Source organism: Theobroma cacao, chromosome 6 (assembly GCF_053813885.1).
Source record: "Theobroma cacao isolate CCN51 chromosome 6, ASM5381388v1, whole genome shotgun sequence".
In the NCBI taxonomy this organism is placed as follows: Eukaryota; Viridiplantae; Streptophyta; class Magnoliopsida; order Malvales; family Malvaceae; genus Theobroma; species Theobroma cacao.
This window is the reverse complement of record NC_142644.1, coordinates 4,938,640-4,959,750: the sequence shown is the minus strand read 5'-3', so window position 1 is coordinate 4,959,750 and position 21,111 is coordinate 4,938,640. Positions and strand designations below refer to the sequence as shown.

Below are 21,111 nucleotides of genomic sequence, written 5' to 3'. Positions count from 1 at the left end.
CTATAAAATGACACATAATATTTTTTTTTTGGAGAAACGCATAATGATTTTTCTATGAAACAATGCAGGAAGGATCCCTCAAAGAGATACCTTAAAACACAACCGATCACAGCAATGACACAAGACATTTTTACAAGCGACAGTTAACCAACAATTAGTTATAAGACTTATTTAGCTTAAAATAAAAATATAAAGATTCAATTGAACGTAACAAAAAAAATTTGAATTTATTTAAATGTTTTAATAGATTAACATCTTTTTAGCTATTTTGCCTTTAATGATTTAAATTTACCTAAAGTTAAAGATAGATTGAGATTGTGATGAGAAATTTTAAATTCAAATTGAAATAATTTATTTTTATTTTTTAAAAAGAAAATCTATTAAGATTTTTTTGTGACTTTTTAAAAATATATTCTATTAGCAACATGGTTAAAACTTATGGTAAACATTAATAAAAAAATTGTCATCTCTCTATCTCTCCTATGCATATCGAGTGCTTCTATGACGTGATATTCCTTTAGCTTAGATTTAAGTTGCTTGATGTCCTACTAAAACAAGAGAGCATTCAAATCTTTTCTGCCCTTTCAATGGCTATCCCTTGGGTTGAAAATCTACGAAAGCTTGCAAATCCCTACTAGCTATAGTGAGATAGTTGAGAAAAGCATGTTAGTCCCCCTATAAATCATTGTCCCTATTGAAATTTCCTTGTAAAATTCGCTTAAACCACTTCAGAAGAAATCATAGTCTCTTCTCTCTCTTGGTTGCAACTTCACAACTCCGCAACTTTTATTATATTATTATTATTGTTACCATTATGAGAAGAAAAAGAAAGTGACTCCCACTAAGGGAAGTTTCTTATGCTGTTGCCTGATAGGCAGCGGTAATATATTCATCATGCCGATTTTTTTTATAAGCCATGATTTTATTTAAAAGAGAGGTTACCATCAAAGCGTAACACTCCCTATAAGAACAAGCAAATCCCTCATAGCCTTAACGAGATATACAGCATGCCTCAAAGGGTCCTGAAGCTAAGACAAAAATACTAGAAAACCTCCCTGTCAATGAGAGCAAGCTCCCTATACACAGCACTCCTACGAAACCAGCTAATACCCTGTACACAGCCCCCGACATAACAGCTAAAACCTCATCATGGCACTCATTAGATTACTCTTGATTCTTCTACTCCGATATTTGGTTTCTGTATCTGGCAATGCGGATTCAGCTTATGATCATCACCGCCACTATTCTTTACTCAAAGACAAGGCTGCACTTCTGGAATTCAAGGGGTCAATATATGATCCAAAATCCACACTTTCTAACTGGGAAGATGCTGTCCCAGTTTGCAACTTCACTGGTGTCACATGTGACATGCGCTACCACCGTGTGTCACAAATCAACCTGCATAGCTTTGGACTTGTGGGAAAGATTTCGCCCTTCATTTCAAATCTCACTGGCCTTCGAGTCTTAAACCTTTTTGAAAATCACTTCTTCGGCACTATTTCGCCTCAACTTTCCTCCCTCCAACACCTCCGTACTCTCATACTAGATAGCAATAACTTAAATGGTCCAATACCAAACAGTTTCGCCCTCTTGACCAACCTCACTTTATTTTCTGTTCAAAATAACAGTTTGACAGGTCCCCTGCCGCCCTCTTTTTTCTCCAACTGCTCTCAGTTAAAAAATATAGATCTCTCTTTCAACTTCTTCACAGGTCAAATTCCAGCAAAAATCGGAAATTGTGCAAATTTATGGACCCTCAATTTATACAACAATCAATTTACAGGACAACTTCCTGCCTCCTTAACCAATGCTTCACTGTATAATCTAGATGTGGAGTACAATCTTCTTTCAGGGGAAGTACCTTCGGATTTAGTGCGGAAGCTGCCTAAGCTTCTCTTTCTTCATTTATCATATAACAAAATGACCAGTCATGATAACAACACCAATCTCTACCCGTTCTTCGCTACATTGCGAAATTGCACTCATTTGAAGGAGCTTGAATTGGCTGGCATGGGCCTTGGAGGAAGATTGCCTAGCTCCATTGGCCATCCTACTCTACAGCGTCTAGAATTGCAAGAAAATCGCATCTTCGGATCCATACCTCCAGAAATAGGAAATCTTTCGAGTCTTTCAATGCTGAATTTGACATCCAATCTTCTAAACGGGACAATTTCAGAAGAGATCGGTCGATTGTCAATGTTGGAACAGCTTGTTTTGTCCCACAACTTTTTCAACATCACAATTCCAGTAGAATTAGCGAAACTCTTTCATCTTGTTCTGCTCGATCTATCAAACAACAACTTTCATGGAGAAATTCCGGCCAGCCTAGGTGATTTGCCTCTACTTAATTCTTTGTTTCTCTATAACAACCTCCTTTCAGGGACAATACCACCAAAACTACTAAAATGGACAAACATGCACAGGTTTGATCTGTCCTGCAATAAATTAATAGGGAGAATCCCTCCGGAAATATCAGAGCTACGTGAAATCAGAATATTTATAAATTTTTCACACAATCTTCTTGAAGGGCCTTTACCAATTGAGATCAGCAACCTGGACAAAGTTCAAGAAATGGACCTTTCATCAAACAACCTCAGTGGGAATATCTTTCCCCAGATATCAAGCTGTGTCTCTGTGGAGATGATAAATTTCTCACACAATGCTCTTGCAGGGCGGCTTCCAGATTCTGTAGGTGATTTGAGGAACCTCAAGTCATTTGATGTGTCAAGCAACAATATATCTGGAATGATACCAAAGAGCCTGAGCAAAATTAATCTCACATTTCTGAATCTTTCTTTTAACAACTTTGAAGGAATGATTCCCTCTGGTGGCATCTTCAATTCAGCTACAAATATGTCATTTTTAGGCAATCCAAGTCTATGTGGAGCAGCTTCAAGTACACCCATTTGCCCTCGAAATAAACACTGGTTTCGATCACGTATGTTCCTGATTATTTTTATCATAGTCATAGTTGTGTCAGTGCTCTCATCAACGGTATGCTGGGTGATTGGAATCCGCCAAGTGAAACTAATGGTTTCTTCGAGCAAAACTGAAAGATCAAGAAAGTCGGTGTTGAATTGAGATTTGCATTGAATACCCTGCAAGCCTTGTCATTTGTCAAATGACCATGCCTTACTGTTTTCGTATTTTGACAGTTACTTACTGTCTTGGTTAATGTCAGTCATGCACCTAATGCATGTTTTGAATTAATGTTTAGGCTCTGTCAAGGGATAGAGTATTGCAGTGTAGAAGCTATGTTTATAACATTGTTCTTTTAAACTCTCTATTGTACATATATTTTAGTTAATACAAGAACAGGTGTGGTTACCTCTTTTTTTTTGCTCTTTTTTCATCTTCTCTGTTCTGTTTTCTCTTCATTTATGGCTGCATGCCTAATAGTCATTAAGTTGCTTCAGTAATGCTTACTAATATTAAATGTTGTGCTTCACTTAAGCTATAAAACAACATTGTATCATAGCTTTTTAAGGTCTTAGTGGCCTGTTGCTGTGCCATTCAATCTTCTACTACCTCTAGCTTCACAACGTAACCCACCATCAACTTGATAATGGCATCGAGTAGCTTCACAACCACTTCACCACCAGCCTTCAACGGTGATAACTACCCTATCTGGTTTGGCAAAATGAAAGCCATCCCTCAGGGCCTTTGATCTTTGAGAAGTAGTGGAGCAAGGAGGAGACCCTCCAGAATTGAGAGCTAACCCCGAAAATATTGATAATAGCTTCAAGAATTTTTTGAGAAATATGAGAATAGTCTGAATATCTTGCAAAACAGGAGCTTGCAGAGACCGTTTGCATTCTTTTTCATATATATATTCCTAGGGATGGCTCGACTTTAATTGGTAGCCAATTACATAGTGTCTAAATGGACCAATAGAAAATAGAAAACACTAAACCTTGTCTGCTACACAATTGTAGCACAAATCGATAAAAACAAAAGCACACTAGCAATAAGGAAATATATCAGACTAATAGTGAGATTCATGGCCAGCATACATGCCTTGCTCTCACGTGACTTAACCTTAACAGTATAAGAAATAAAATAAACTTAATCAAATAACATCAGCATAATTCTAACAAATTCTAGCACACCTCCTTGAGATCAAATTCAGTGACTCTTATATTTGATCTCATCTTCATGAATTTGTCATCAGTTAAGTTCTTGGTCATGATATCTGCAAGTTGGTCATTTGAACTGCAGTAACAGACCTAAATTTCATTTTTTTTGACCAACTCTCTAATAGAATGATATTTCACACGAATGTGTTTTGTGCGACCATGCTAGACTGAATTTTTAACCATCAAGGTAGCTAACTGGTTGTCAATCTAGAGAACTATGGGAGTATCATCCATCTTCCCTAAGTCAAGCAACATTTTCCTCAACCAAATAGAGTGATTAGCTACTGTTGAAGCTAAGACATACTCGACTTTAACTAATGATTGTGCAACAATATCTTGGTTTTTTGAATTCCAAGAAAAAATTTCGCTCCTAAAAGAAAACCCATAGCCTGTAGTGCTTTTGGATTCATCAAGATTTCCCGCCCAATGACTATTTGAATATCTTCTAAGTCTGAGATAAGGGTATTGCTATACTGAATACCAAAATCAACAGTTCCCTTCAGATATCTTAGCACTCTTTTGTAGCACATAAATGAGTCATGGTTGGAGCTTGCATAAATCTTGATAGCAAACTTGTACTGAACATCAAGTCTGGTCTAGTTGCAATTAAATAAAGCAAACTTCCTATGAGACTTTTATAGTAAGTTGAATTAGCTTTAGGTGCTTCATTTGGCTTGAATAATTTTAAATTTGCTGGAAGTGGAGTATTTATGCACTTACAGTTTTCCATCTTGAATTTTTCAACAAGCTTTTTGCATACTTCTTTGGATGTATGAACACTCCCTTAGCAGATTGCATAATCTCCAAACCAAGGAAATTGGACAACAAGCCTAAGTCAGTCATCTCAAACTCCTTCATTATCTCAAGTTTGAACCTCTTCATTAAAGAACCATTAGGACCGGTAAGAAGTAAATCATCCATATAAATGAAGACGATGATTTGAGCTTATGTCCCTGTATCTTTGATGTATAAGGTGGGTTCATTTTCACTTCTCATGAAACCCTTCTTTTTTATGCATACCAAGCACGTGGAGCTTGTTTAAGCCCATATAAGGCCTTCTTAAGCTTGCAAACTCTGTCTTCCATACCAAGTACAACAAATCCCTAAGGTTGCTCCACATAAATGTCTTTCTTCAAGAAACCACTAAGAAATGCTAACTTTACATCTAAATGCCAGAGTTGCCAACCTTCTTTAGCCGCAATGGCAGCCAATAATCTCATTGTATCATGCCTCGCTACAGGTGTGAAAGTCTTGATATAGTTAATACCATAAACTTGAGTAAATCCTTGAACCACTAAATGGGCTTTCAACTTGCTTATGGAGCCATCTATATTGAGTTTAGTTCTAAAGACCCATATTACTCTAATTACCTTTTGTTTAGTTGGTCTAGGAACTAATTCTCAAGTCTCATTTTTATTTATCATATCCATTTCATTTTGCATTGCTAATTTCCAACTTCCAAACTCAAATGCTTCGTCAAAGTTGGCTAGTTCTACTATTGTCAAATGTCACTTTTCATAGAAATCAGCCAAGTTTCTTGTTCCGCGTATTGGAACATCATCTACATTGTCATCATCTTCAAATTCAGCTTCAGTTGACTCTCGACAAACTTACTGGTTTCTAGATTCTTCAACTTCATGTTCATCCCAATTCCATATTTTGTTTTAATTAAATTCAACATCTCGGCTCACAAACACTTTGTTGTTGTTAACATCAAATAGTCTATAACTTTTGCTTGCATTACTTACATCGAGATAAATAGCGATTTAAGCCTTCTCATCCAGCTTTGTTCTTCTAATCTCAAGTACTTGTGCATATGCAATACAACCAAAGATCTTGAGCTAGCTAATAGATGGCTTGGTGCCAAACCATGCTTCATATGGCATAGTGTCAACAAGATTTAGCAAATCATTTGTTGTATTAGTTGCTTAGGCCTAGAAATGTTTAGGCATTATTTTCTCAAAATCAAGCAACGAGGCATCTCTAATAAGGTAAGATTCTTCATCTCAACTACACCATTTTGCTGAAGATTATATGGAACCGTAAGCTGATGCCTTATCCCATGTTCGACTAAGTAGTTCATGAACTCAGTGCTTAAATATTCACCTCCATTATTCGTTCTTAGGCTTTAATTGAGTTTCTAGCTTGTTTTTCAACAAGAGCCTTGAACTTAATGAAACATCCAAATAACTCAAATTTTTGCTTAAGAAAGTAAAGCCAGCAAAAATGTGTTTTATCATTTATAAATGATAAATAGTACTTGCTACCATTTAGGGACGGAACACTTACAAGTCTTCCAATGTCTGAATGCACCAACTCAAGCTTTTTTACTGCTTTTTGTAGACTTTGTTTTAGAAATGGTTTCTTAATTTGTTTTCCAAACTAACATGCTTCACACACTTCATCCGGTTTGGTCAAACTTGGAAGACCATCAACAAGCTTAGAGGATGCCATGATATTCAAGGAATTATAATTCACATGGCCAAGATGCTTATGCCATAGTTGAGAATAATTTGTCATGCACTGATAAACTTAGTGGTTCATGTTTTTTCAATTCAAAAGAAAGCATTTGTTTATCATGCTAACAAATAGTAATTTATGGCCAGTAAAGTCATACACAACGCATTGCTTGTTCTCAAATAGCACTGAAAAATTGTCATTAACCAATTGACCAAAAGATAACAAGTTATAGGTAATCTCTGGAGAGTAAAAAACATTTGCTATTAGCTTTATACTTGATGATGTTTCAACCTAGATAGTAACAGCTCGGTAAATCTTCAAACATTCACCATTACCTATCTCAACTTGAGACTTGAATGATTTATCTAATGAAGCAAAGACATCTTCATTTCTAGTGATATGGTTTGAGCAAGCACTATCAATAAACCACACATTCTTTTCTTGCAAATTGCCAAGACTTTTAGCCATAAACAAGACTTCTTCAACTGTCTCCTTTTCCTCAACAATAGCTGCCTTTTCATCTTGTCTATTCCCCTTGGCTTTGCAAACCTTTTCAACATGGTCAAGCTGGTTGCAAGTTCTACATTTTACATTCGGTTTGAACTAACAAAACTTTTTTGAATGATTTTTTTTTTTGGTAATACTGACATGGTGGAAACTTGCAATTCTACTTTTTGTTGTCATTCAGCTTCTTGTCTTTTTCTTTTTTCTCCATTTTTTTCTTTCTAAAACTACTGCTAGCACCTCTTTTTTGTTTTACCATTAAGGCTCCATCACTATTGGCATTCATCCTCTTAGCTCTTCTATGCTCTTGTGCTTTGTTAAACTTAACATTTCATTCGAGTCTAAGTTTTGATTTGACAAACAAGTGATCAAAATTGTTTTTCAAATGTTTAAACAAGTCCAAACGATCCTTTAAAAAGGTTTAATAAAAGAGCTAAGCATTTTAAATAGGAAACAAGCAAAAAGTCTCTTCAAATTTGAAAAATGCTATCAACCTATCAATAAATGTTCTTCATCTATTGATAGATAAACTCATCTATCGACAAATAAAGAAAATTTATCGATAGTTGGCTGTTTTAGCACTTGGGCATAAAAGACTATTACCATTGTAAGTTAAAATATCTACTTACACAAGTCTATGTATCGAACAAATAGTATATTAGTAAGTAGAGTGTCGATCTCTCAGAGAATTGTATTAAAAATTTACTAAGTACTAAAATTAAAACAATTTAATTTTATTCAAACAATCAAAATTTTAATAACTAATCAAACTAAAAACTAATCAACTATAGCTAAAACTATTTAACACTAATAATCAAAGAAAAAATATAATGGATTAAAAATCAAATTGAAAAAGCTTAAGATTACAATATCCCTCACACTTCATTTAAATCTTACCTCTCTCTTAACTTAATCCAATGGGTTGAATTACTAACCTAGAGTACTGAATTATTTATAATGCTTTCTGAGCTTCTTATAAAAATATCTAATTTAACCAAAACACTATATTCCTATGTGAATTGAAATTAAAATAGGCTCATTAAGTTCAGGTTTGAATTTTGGCTACATATGGCATATAAGTATATTCCTATCCTATCAATTTATTCATTCAATCAAATAAATATGATCATATGCTATTCCAATTTTAGTCTACACTAAATTTACTTTCCCAAGTTTGTTTAGGTTCCTAGATCAATTTAATTGGTGGCCAGTCAATTAAAAAGCATTAAGACCAAATTGGAATGAACAACCAAATACCATTAAAAATAAGCTAGAAAGAGATTAAAAGTTTAAACTACATGTGAGTTCAATTACAATCTTAGAAAAGAAATCTAGCTAGACATAATGATGATAAAAACAAAATTATATAAAGTTTAGCTATCAAGAGTAATAAAAAAATAAAAGCTAAGGAAGAAAATAAATATTTTTTGTAGCCTTGATCTTCAATCTTCAGCCTCGACTTTTAGCTTCTTGAATCTCTCTCAAGATTCTCCTTAATGTGTGCATATGTGTGTATGCATAGCTAACTTCTCCTTAAGCTAACTATTTATAACCTAATTTAACCTAATTCAACCTAAAATAAACTATTTTAGCCTAAAAACTCTTAATTTGAGCTTAGAATAATTGTAGAGTCTAATAGGGACTTAGTTAACCCACAGCTTACTCTTTTCTACCTTGTTACTTCAAGTTTTCCAGCTCGACGCCGCGACACACCCTTGCTTCATATCTTCTACTTGTTGACTATTGCGCTCTATCAACTTTGACTGTGATTTTCTTTATCTTCAAAGCAAAACTGGGCAAAGTGATTTGCATAAAAGTTGTAGATCTATCTCTTATATTTCCAATGGCTCAAGAATCGTATCATTTGGACATTTGGAACAAAAGTTATGCTCCAAATGCCACAACATATATGAATAGGGTATGAACTCCTTAAACACCTTTTTTCACCCAATTAAGCCTTATTCTTCTAGAATCCTACAAAAATATAAAAATTAATAAATAATAACTAAATTAAGATAGATAAACATCAAATTAAATTAATTTAATAAAAATAAAATAATTAGAAAAATAACTAAAAATAACTAAATTCTAACCTAAACTCAAGAACTTAGCTAACTTTTAAAAACAATTTGAGATAAAAATAGTACTATTTCATAGAATTATCAAAACATCTATCGATAGATGCATGGCATCTAGTGATTGATAGTCAATCGGGAACAATATAAAAGGATCCTAACTTATCGATAGATACATGGTATCTATCGATAAATAGCCACTCGATAACATTTCAAAAAAACCTTGACTTGCATCTATCGATAATTGACATCTATTGATAGATAGCCACCCGAGGATGCTTCAAAATGATTCTGAGTTGAATTTATCGATTGATACTTACATCTACTAATAAATTTACGAGAATTTGAAAATTATTAAAGGCAATCTATCGATAGATTGAGAAATCTATCGATAAATGATGACCATTGGATTGGAGCCTAGAATAGTGTATTGAATGACTATTTTCACAATTAATGCATCCTCAACTACCTCTAAAGCTTCAACAACTATAAATTCAAGCTCCCACAACATTTATGAAGGTTGGAAGACTCTGAAATACAACTCCAAAGAGACGAATTCAGGGAAAATATTCAATACTCTTTGTACTCTTATTCTAGCTTTTAAATATTTTATTGTAGCATTTATTGAGCCTTCATTGCTTGTTCTTTTCCTCACTAAACGTTGTACTTAACTTGTTATTCAGTCTTTTTTTTCCTTACTAAACATTGTACTTAACTTGTTATCTAGCTTTTAAGAGGCATTCCAGCTACATTTACATTCTTCTCATTTTATTTACTTAAGTGGTCATATCTTAACCAAGATAAAAGGTAGAGTTGTTGTGCTTTAACCATAAAGGTAATTGTATTGAAAGGTTATGCTTGATCCACAAAAGGCATTGTATTGAATTCTATTTCAATAGTAGATTTTAAACTCCTTAGTGAATCTAAGGGAGATGATGGAGTTGATGAGGCCAAACCTCTATAAAAATTAGTGTGTTGATTTTTCTTTCTTTTTATTCCTTTAATTTCACTTGTGTTTCCTACCTTTCTCACTTTACAAGAAATCAATTGTCTTGGTTATTTTCAAATTGGCAACTAGATTAAGAGAATTATATTTTGTTAAAATCAATTGTCTTGGAATTATTCTTATTGAGCTTATTGCACTAGCAATTGGTATTAGAGCTAGGGTTCAAATTTGCAGGTCTAACAACCTTGAGTGCTCCAAACTCAAAGCTCAACACATCAAGATGGAATCCATTCAACTTAAAGACCTCTATTCTTCTCAAGTATGAACTACCCTTATTGGAAGAAAAGAATGGAGATGTTTACTCAATTAGTAGATCTTTATGTTTGGAATGTTATTTTAGATGGTCCTTATGTCCCCACCAAGGAAGTAAATGGAAAAATAATAGTAAAAACTATTGACTCCATATGTTTTTGATGATAACAAAATGTAACGACCGCTCTTCAGCTGTTACTGATGTTCGAGACTTATGGGTAAACCCGTCAAATCCCGAACAAGCCTTACTAGAAATACCCATTAGCTGACTATATACGATCACCATTCCATATTAATGCTTAAACCATATTCTTTCGTATCATAACTTGAACCATAATTATAATAATCAATTCGATTCTTAAAACTGATAATTATAAGTATGTACAATGAAGTCTAAAATCTCCAATTTAATACTTATACCAAGGCTACTATCCATTTACAATTAAATAAACAAAGTGCTATGACTCGACCTTTAGTAGCGGAATGACTTGGAATGAAATGCTATGAGATGCCTTTACCTATCTACAATGGACCATAAGTGCCGATGATTGCACCCTAGGTCGATCACTATCTGCAAAAAGAAAAATAAGGGGGTGAGTCTCACAAACTCAGTGATCATCGGCTTCGTGAGCAGGGAGTAGATGGGAAACAAGCAATAAGCATACCATTTGAATGATAAAACCAGAATACAAAATACTAATTTTATAAACCAAACCACAAGAAGGATATTTGTGCCTTGCAAAAATAGTATCGTAAAATCATAATACAATGCTTTCTTTGGCAAAACAGTGCTGAAAATAAGTGTAATAGAAAGAGTTTCAATTACCAAAAATATCATTTACCATCAAAATATGAAATATGGTATAAAGGTATGCACGCTCCCAAAATGTGTGGCATATAAAGAAATCAAAGTGTATAGCCACATAAACCAACTCATGATTGTCAAGTAAGCATAAAAAGCTTTTATTTAAACTAGGGGAGCTGTAGAGAAAATTTGAACTCTCCACCATGCAAAAGCGTATGCGTTGAAAAACTCACAAGGCTCTCAAGTAAGAAAGTATAATTCAACACGTGGACCTACTTCCACGTAATAATAATCCAGGAGTCTTACTCCATCAGATTCCCATAGCCATGGCAGTCTCACGATGTTGGCCGACATCGGAGAATCAAGTAGTCACACCGTGCACATTCGGGAGTCTCACTCCACTGAACCATTTGTGGCCTAGCCACGTATACATATAACAAGTCATAGCCCCCGCCACACCTAACCGCCGGTCGACAACCCAAAGGTTCTCTAGCTAGAGCTCACTCGTTCACAAGGGTCACAATTAATCGAAGTGACTGTCAGCCTACTTTCGATGCACTTGGTTTGTCAAAATCATTTTCAAAAATCACATTGAGGTTTCCAAGTCTTTCGCTTAAAACCATTTGAAACCAAGGTTCAATAACCTTTCAAATTACTTTTCACATAAAAAGGCATGGTGTATTCTCTTATACAAAGATCGGACTAAAACCGGTACTCTAAACTTGCATTTTAAATCATTTAACAATTTTATTTAAACTATGCATATCACACAAAAATACAAGGCACGAATTTTGAATGCAAAACAGTATAAAAGGCTTGTTTCTCGATTCTTAAAACACTTTACGTATATAACTCATCTATAGATATATCCAAAACAATTTTCAAAACAACTTGCATTCAAATTTCCTACGAGTTCTACCAGCTCATGTTTTCCACAATAATAGTGTATAAATCATTATAAATCCATTCAAAAATCACCTATCGAGGCTAGCAGCTCATGCTTTCCACAATTGCATTTAATGAAATCCGGCAACATTTATAAAACGTATAACACTATATAGCTATGGAAATTTTGAAATAGGCACCCCCCACTCACCTTACAATAGCGGGACGCTTTCTCACTATTGATTCATGTGCGTATCTCACTATTTCTACTTGTCGATCACTCGTTACCTCGCCCGGTACACCACCACGGTAAACTTTCCTAGCAACAAATTAAACTCAATACATTTAGTGTTTATCATTTCCATTTTCCTTCTTATTCAAACATTACCATCATGTTAATAACTCATACTATGCTAGAATCACCACTTTTCCTCACTTAACCTTGCATATTGATATACATCTTGGCACATTTTTACCAAAGTTGCCTTTATCCTTTACTTGCGCAATTCTTTAAATTATAATTACCGGCAATGTATTTATGACTATAATACATATATTAATCCTTTCTAAGGATATTTATCAAGTTCAACCATCATTTTCACAACAATAATCTAGCATATGGCAGCAACTATAAATTCACTTCCATCAAGCATTTTCTAAGTTTACATGTACTACCATTCTCATTTACATGTTGCCACCAAGCATAACATCAATATTCATTCATACGCACCAACATCCATAACCTTTTAAGCCTTTCCTAACAACACATATCCACACAATCCATTTTTTTTTCTAAGCTTCCAATTAATATAATTGCTTTCCAACTATACCCATGACATCACAATAGCACTACATATTACACAATCATTCTCACAATATTAAACTAATCATAGACTTCAAATTATAGTATTAAGCTTACCACTTGGTTTTAGCTTGGATTTCACCCAACAAAATTCACTATTTCCTCACACCCATGGCCACCATAGTTGCCACAAAAATACTTATACAATTATCAACTCATTTCCAAAAATTTCTCAAGCTAAAAATCAAAATCCTTACCTTATGTCTCTTGAATCTTGAAACCCACTTGATATTCCTTCAATTGCTCTTGAATGACTCACTACCCAAGCCTTTCACTTTCCTCTCCTTTCTTTCCTTGGCCGATTCTCTCTATTTTTCTTTTCAAATGCATGGTGGCAAGGTGAAAATGGCATGGAAGTTTGAAAATGGCATGGAAGCTTGAAGGAGAAGATGAAAATATCTTGTGGGTGGAGATAAGAACCGGCCATGAGATAAGAATGAAGAGTCAAAGCTTTTTTTAGAAGCTTTGACCAAATTAATGACAAAATTACCATTTTACCCTCTAATGTTTTCACCATTTTTAATTGTATCCTCCCACAATCTTTTAATTCCAATTTCTTTCTATTTTTCCTCCTTAACACTTATATCAATAAAATATCAAGTTTATGCTTCAACGTGGTATCACCGCAATATTTAAATATTTACTGACCCGAGCTAGTTTTATTGAATAAAGACACGCAGACCCCATTAACGTCATTTTTCTATGAAATTCCGTTGTTCTTTTTCTCTCCCACTTAGATTGACCATACACTCCTCCTTCATGATCAATTTCAACATCGAATGAAATATTAATATTTTAATATTATTTTATTTCAAAAAATTTTCACTTGTCTCCTTGGCACCCAAAATGTCTTATTATGCCTTGATTCACTTCCGAATCACTTTTTATATCATTAATTCATCCTCAATAAAAATATTATTATTTAATTACTATTTCTTCGCGTGAAGAATATTTTATTCCAAACTATGCTTTTCACCCTTCATCACTTTTAAACACTCTAATTAACCTGAATTGGCATCCAATAAGCCTTATTAGCCAACGAATCCAAGTACGGGGTGTTACACAAAAATTCTTTATTCATTAATGTTTAACTTCACTATTTCAGTGTGCAAGATAAAGTTAGTTCCTTAATAAAATTATTGATTAAAGGTAAGTTCACTTAAAAGATGGGTTAATCAGTTAAAGTGAGAAAGAAAAACATTAACTGATTAATGTGAAGCCTTAATCAGTTAAGGCACAACTAGGCATTTGGTAAAAGTAAGACAGAAAAATGGCAATCGATTAGCACTGGGGTTAACTGATTAAGGAGGTGCTGGAGACTAAAAATAGAGTATTGCTAATTAGTTAAAAAGTCTAGTTAATTGGTTAGAGCACAAGGCCTTAGTTCCTTCAAGCATCAAATCAAATTGAAAAAAGGTTGACCGTTAAAGGGAGCCAAAATGGAGAAATTTAAAATTTCAAAATTTTCTAATTGATTAAATCTGATTTTAATCGGTTAAGGTTGAAGGAAATGAAGCCTCAACCAGTTAAGGGAAAAGCTAACCAATTAAAGGAAGATTGCTCTATAGAAAAAAATGAAGATAGAAAGTTTCTAATCTGTTAGAGCTTCCTCTAACCAGTTAATACAGTGAACAGAGTTGCCAAATAGTGCAAGGTAGAAAAGGTGTAATCGATTAGAGCCTGCCTGTAACTAGTTAAGAGAACTTTGTCTGCACATTTGAGTTTAACCGTTAGAAGACAAAATAACGACTAGTAATGGCTAAAAATTATTTCTAACAGTCAGAATAAGTCTCCTAAGTATTTAAAGCCTTTCCAATAGTTAAAAATCATAGAGAGAAGCTACCAAGAGTTATTTTGAGTTTAAAAGACCAAAAATCTTCTTTTTACGCTTGTATTTTACTCTTTTATTTGTGAAAGTGTTTGTGCTGAAATTTGTACAACTTAGATCAGTTAGGTGATCAATTGTACCTCATTTTATCTTCTATTTCTTGTTTACTTAGAGTGTGCCAAACACTCTAAGGTGTAGTCTAACCTAGGGTAAGCTTAGTGCTTCTTGTAAAGGGATTGGGGCTTGGGTTTGAATCTTGCATTATAAAAGCTTGGTGAAAGTTGTTAAGTCCACTAGTTTTAGTGAAATTGAGTTGAAAATCCTTGATTGGGAAGATCAAGATAGTGGATGTAGGTCAAATGGACCGAACCACTATAAATATTATATTTTGTCCACCTCTCTTAACCTTTCTTTCCTTGGTGTTCACTAACCTTCATAAGTTTTCAACCATCTATCTTAAATCTTCCAAATGGATTTTAAATTTCAAGAGTTACCCTTAAAAATATTTTTAAAGTGCTATTCACCCCCTATAGCACTCCTTTTGGGAGCAACAAGTGGTATCAGAGCCTAACCTTTTGATTTAAGGCTTAACATCCTTAGGGGAGATCTAATGGCTACACAAAACACAAATGTAACTGAGGAATAATCTACAAATAGACCTCCTCTATTTGATGGATCAAATTACCAATATTGAAACACTAGAATATCGATTTACATTAGAGCTGTAGACTATGAGATGTGGGATGTTATCACAAATGGTCTTTACACTCCCACTAGCACAAATTTGATCATGGGTGAGAAAATTCCTAAATTTAAAGAAGAGTGTATTAAGGCTGAAATGAGAAAAGTCCAAATAAATTTCAAAGCAATCAACACTCTTCATTGTGCCTTAAGCCTTGTTGAATTCAACAAAATTTCTGGTTGTACCACAATTAAGGAAATTTGAGAAATTCTTAGGATCATCTGTAATGACTGCTCCTCGATCGCTGTCGGTGTCCGATACTTGGGAGTGAACCCGCCAAATCCTGAACCAGCCTTAGTTGAGATTTCGGATATTTAGAATTAACTGGTAACATCAGTACTATCATTTACTTAAACCAAATAAACGATTGCAATAAAAGTATAGCAACTAGTTACAATATCTTCACTTGTCCTAACTTCACCTTTAACATCCGATACACAACCTTAAAGTTTTTAACAAACTACATATCTGAAAGATTAATGATAATTTTATACAATCTAGTAGTTTTATGTGACACAACACCTAGGTAGCGGAGCGACTCGGGGTGGAAATCTAAGAGATGCCATTACTTACGTTGCAGTAAGTTTAGATGTGCTGCGTGATGCACTTGAGCTGATTACTTATTTGCAAAAAGAAATAAGGGGGTGAGTCTCACAGACTCAGTGATCATCAACCCCGTGAGTAGGGCGTAGATGGGAAACAAGCATAAAGCAAATAAGTTTAAACATTAAAAACATAGGAATATGTATAAACAATTTAAAAACCAAATGGGGTATTTGTGCCTTATATGAAAACTCAAAAGTCAGGTTGCAAATAATCATTTCAAGTAACGTATTAAAACTAGTGTAAGAAAAAGATTTCTACCATCGAAATCATTTAACATCTTTACTCAAATCAAATCAGTATAATCACGCACGCTCCCATGAAATCAAATATTATCAAAGCTTATGCACAAATTCGCAAATTGCCTCATACACGAGGAGTTAAATCCAACATCATAGTATAAATAGGGGGCTGCAAAAAATCTTATAGTTTTCACCATGCGAAAGAACACGTATAGAAAACCTAAAGAGATATCACTCTCGAGTAGGTAACATAGTATCAATCGTGGACTCGCTTCCACGTAATAACAATTTGGGAGCCTCGCTCCACCGAATTCCCATAGCCGTGGCAGTCTCGATGATGTTGGTCGACATCGGAGAATCAAGCAGTCGCAACTGCATATATCACCCATGGCCTAGCCATGTATATTATCCCATGGCCTTGCCACGTATATATCACAGACCATGGCCCCAACCATGTCTAACAGCCCCGTCGGCGACCCAAAGGTTCTCTAGCTAGAGCTCACTTGTGCACAAGGGTCACACTAACCCGATGTGACATTTGACCTACTCTCAAATCTCTCGATTTAATAAAACCACTTAAAAGCCAAATTGGGTTCTCGAAAGATTATTTCAAATCATTTTCAAAATACCAATCATGGTAGCATACTAAAACCCCTTTTGGTAAAACTTTGCAATGTAAAACCTTTTGCATGAGATTTAGATGTCAAATTAGCATGGTGAACATGAAATTCATTCATGAATGCACATCACACAAACCAATAAGGTACATTTTGACATAAATCATATTGAAAAGCTTGTTTCCCAATTTTAAAATCCTTTATGTATATAACTTATATATATATATATATATGGTCAAAACAATTTCAAACACTTTGGCATTCACAATTTCCTAGGATATCTACCAGTTCATGTTGTCCACAAATTGCATTTAAAGTAAATTGACACATCTATTAATCGTATGGCAATATATCTATATATATATTATCAAAATTTGGAAATCGACACCCCCTACTCACCTTACAATAGCGGGAGACTACATCACTATTGAATTAGATGCGTATCTACCTAATTCTACTTGGCGGTCACCTGTTACCTTGTCCGGCATGCCACCATGGCAATTTTCCTCACTTGCGCTACCTAGCAGCAATTCAGACTTAATATCTTTAATTTCACACATGTACGGGCAACACTTTAATCAATAAATCCTTAACCTAATTTCATGGTTAATCTCATGTTTACAGACAATCATATATGGCAGCAACTTTACCAAAGAAGTCTTAAATCGTTGCATGCATAATCCTTATCCTTTACTTTCTTTTAACATTACATTCTCACAACATCAAACATCACAACCAATATAGGCATTCTTCCTAACTCATAATCATATAGCATAAACAATCAAGGATTATGACACAATTTGTCTTACCTTTCCTCAATAATTTATCTTGAACTAAAACCATGAAATCTCAAGCTCCTTGGTAGTGTAATTTCACATTCTTTGCGAATCACCAACATGCATGCTTTCCTTGGCATCACACGGTATTCTTTTGTTGCCACAAATATTTTCATGCATTATAATCGGTTCAAAAAGTATGCATTCAATCAAACTAACAATTTTTACCTTCCTTACCTTGAAATCTTTAATTCAAACCACCAAACTCTCCTTAAATTTTAACAATGGCGTGTGAATGGGAGGAAAAACCTCCCTAATTTTTCTCTAGCTTCTCAAAGCTAAACCTTCATTCCTTTCTTTTTTTTTTTTTTCTTTCTTCTCCTTTCTCTTTTCTTCTTTCTTTCTTCCCCTTTCTTTTTTCTTCTTGGTTATGGGCGGACTTCTCAAGGCCAAAGCCTTGAAAATGGCTTCACTTTTTCATTTTTGCCCATACATGGGCGAATTGCCCAAAGCCACATTCTTTTTCATTATTTTCTTTTCTCTTTTCTCTTTACATTTCTTGCATGGGTGGATTGTCCAAAGCTTGATGACTTTTTGGTATTTTTCCTTTTATTTTATATCATAAAATTACAAGGCAAAAGGCTTTGCAACCTTTCCACCCGCCACCTTGACTTTTCATTCTTTCTTTTGATTTTTTTTTATTCCATGCACCATTTTTATCTCCTGTTTTATTTAGTCACTCATTGTCCCATTCAAGTCACATGCAACCCACTTTCTTCTTTCTTCATTTGACCACCAATGCATCAATCACATTACATGCAAATAAATTTTAGTCTTATTCTTTCTTTTTCTTCACATGGTGGGGGTCTCACATGTTCCCCACTAACTTCTCTTTTTACTTTTTTGCATGCTATGATTTGCATGTAATAGTGAATTTTAGATGTACATCTCATATTCCACATAATCTAACATTCCTTGGTTAGTAAATTCCCATTTAACTTCAAATGTTGAAATTGCACACAAGTACTCAAACTTTTCTTTATTTGCCATTCGACCCTCCAAACTTTTATCCTTTACAATTTGGTCCTTCCAATGTTTATTTAATTCCAATTTCCTTCTATCTTCCTTCTTTTACACGTGTAGAATCAAAATATCAAAATTGCACTTCACCAGGTGTCACCATAATATTTAAATATTTACTTACCCATTCTTACTCTATTTAATAAAGACACACGGGCCCCACTAATATTGTTTTTTCTTCGAAATTCTTTCTTATTTCTTGTCCCCCACTTAGATTAGTCATATAATCCTCCGTCATGACTAATTTTGATAACAGTTAAAATATTAATATTTTACGTTAAGTGTAAGAATTAAGCTTGAAATTCACATATTCCTCATGAGTTCATCATTGGCTGAATCTTCCTTGTAGAGTGTTGATGGTGGATTTGATTTTATTTCAAGTAAATTGGTTAGGAAATGATGAATTATGGTGAAAAAATTAAGTAGGAAAAATCATAGTGTTGATGCACTCACCATGGCCGAAATTCTCAAGAAGAAATGTGAGGATGATTTTGCCATATTTCAAGTTATTTAATTTGTGTTTGATGATTTGGAGTATTGGGAGAGAAATGGAATTATTGGAGTTGAATTGGACATATTGGCCAATTAATCAAGTGATAGATCGAATTAGGCCAATACCGTTTTATTTAGGTACACAATTGAATTTGTGTAGAACACCGTGTTTAGACAATAATCCAAACAATTTACATCTCATTTCATGTATTAGTATAAAGCCTAAATTGGTTTTATAACAATTTAGCACAAATGTAGTAAATGGCTTATTGTGCATTATGTCAAGGTGGTGAGCATTTTGGCAAAAGTAAAGAGATAGTACCCGAGGATCAAGAATCGGAGTACTCGGAACTCGATTTCCATTACAGTGAGTAACCTTACTATCATCTTAATTATCTAAAGTGGTTTTTTATCTGATTTTGTGATTTTATGGAATATGAGTTAAATGGTAAATCTTTGTGTTTTGTAATTAAAATGTGATTTAATGAAATGATTTTATAACATTGTCTTGAAATGAAATGATGGTTTGAAAATGGAGTAATTGGAGACTAATTGCTTTGTTATAAATCATGGTTTGAATTGAATGGCTTATGATAATATTGGCATGAATGGTTGGATTTGGTAAATGTGCTGAAAAAATATGAATTGTTGATTTGCCTTGAGAGGCTGTAAAATGAAATAATTTCCATGTCACGCTGTTGAATTTGATTGAATTTATGGGTTATAATTGGTTGCTTCAGTGGACGGGTTCCGTGGACCAGCCTATTAGAGGGGCACGGTACCCTATTATATTCTTACCTCAGTCTGAGAGGCGCGGATGGATAACTCCTGAGGTTAACACTTTAGAGTTCACTTCACGCTAAACCATCACATGAGGGTGAACTCAGCCAACATCAAGGAACGACTATGTTTTCAAAATAAAAACATGATTTATGCGTACATTACTTTTTAACAACCTTGGAGGACTCGGTTGGGATAGCCCTCGACCAAGGTATTCTTGATAACTGAGTATGAGAATGATTTTGGCACGAGCCAAACTTTTTAGGAAATCATAAGTCTCGTTGTTTATTTTGGTGAAATGAATCTATTTTATCTTATTAAAATGAGTTCGAAATGCTGAGAATCATTTTTATGCTAATCTATTTTATCTGTCTCTATTTACTCAGCTTTAGATATTTTAGATGGTATTTGTTTACTCACTAGGATTATATAATCTCACCACCCTCATTTCCACCCATTTCAGGCTCAGGATAGTCAGTAGATAGCTCACTTTGTTGAAGGCTATAGTTGGACTTGCATCCTCAAAAACTGTAGGTTTACCGCTTTTGATACTTTTGGTCGTTCGTGGGCCCACGTGTCACTGTAAATTAAATTTTATATTTTGGTTATCTGTATTACTGTATGTATAAATTTATTTACCTTTTATGCTACAAAAATTATTTATCGGTAACTCTATAAATATTGTTTTATAAGAAAATAAAATATTTTATTGAATATTTTTATTATATTCAAATAGTTATAATTTCACTTTAAATGAATGTTTTAGATATCTAAACTTATTTTTGATTATGAAATATGTGTTTTCCACTTGCATACTACATTTTTAGCTGGTTTCGAGATTTTTGAGAAAAAATGACCAAAATGCCCTCGTGAGACAGAAATCATTTTTTTATTGATTTAAGTTGGAAATAGCTTAAAATCTTTTAAAACATGATATTTGGCAACGATTACTCACAGGGGAAATGA

At 34.0% G+C, this 21,111-nt stretch overlaps 1 protein-coding gene across 1 annotated transcript; it reads left to right on the top strand.

Annotated features, from left to right (window-relative positions):
* The first annotated feature begins 1,012 nt into the window (after nt 1-1,012).
* On the top strand, nt 1,013-3,313 carry LOC18595476 (uncharacterized). The gene has a single exon (XM_018122769.2). It carries the CDS (start codon nt 1,150-1,152, stop codon nt 3,079-3,081), a length of 1,932 nt encoding a protein of 643 aa, XP_017978258.2. The 5' UTR covers nt 1,013-1,149; the 3' UTR covers nt 3,082-3,313.
* The last annotated feature ends 17,798 nt before the right edge of the window (nt 3,314-21,111 follow it).

Bases quoted from the DNA above. Each gene is read 5' to 3' on its own strand.
- LOC18595476 (XM_018122769.2), top strand. From the start codon at position 1,150: ATGGCACTCATTAGATTACTCTTGATTCTTCTACTCCGATATTTGGTT.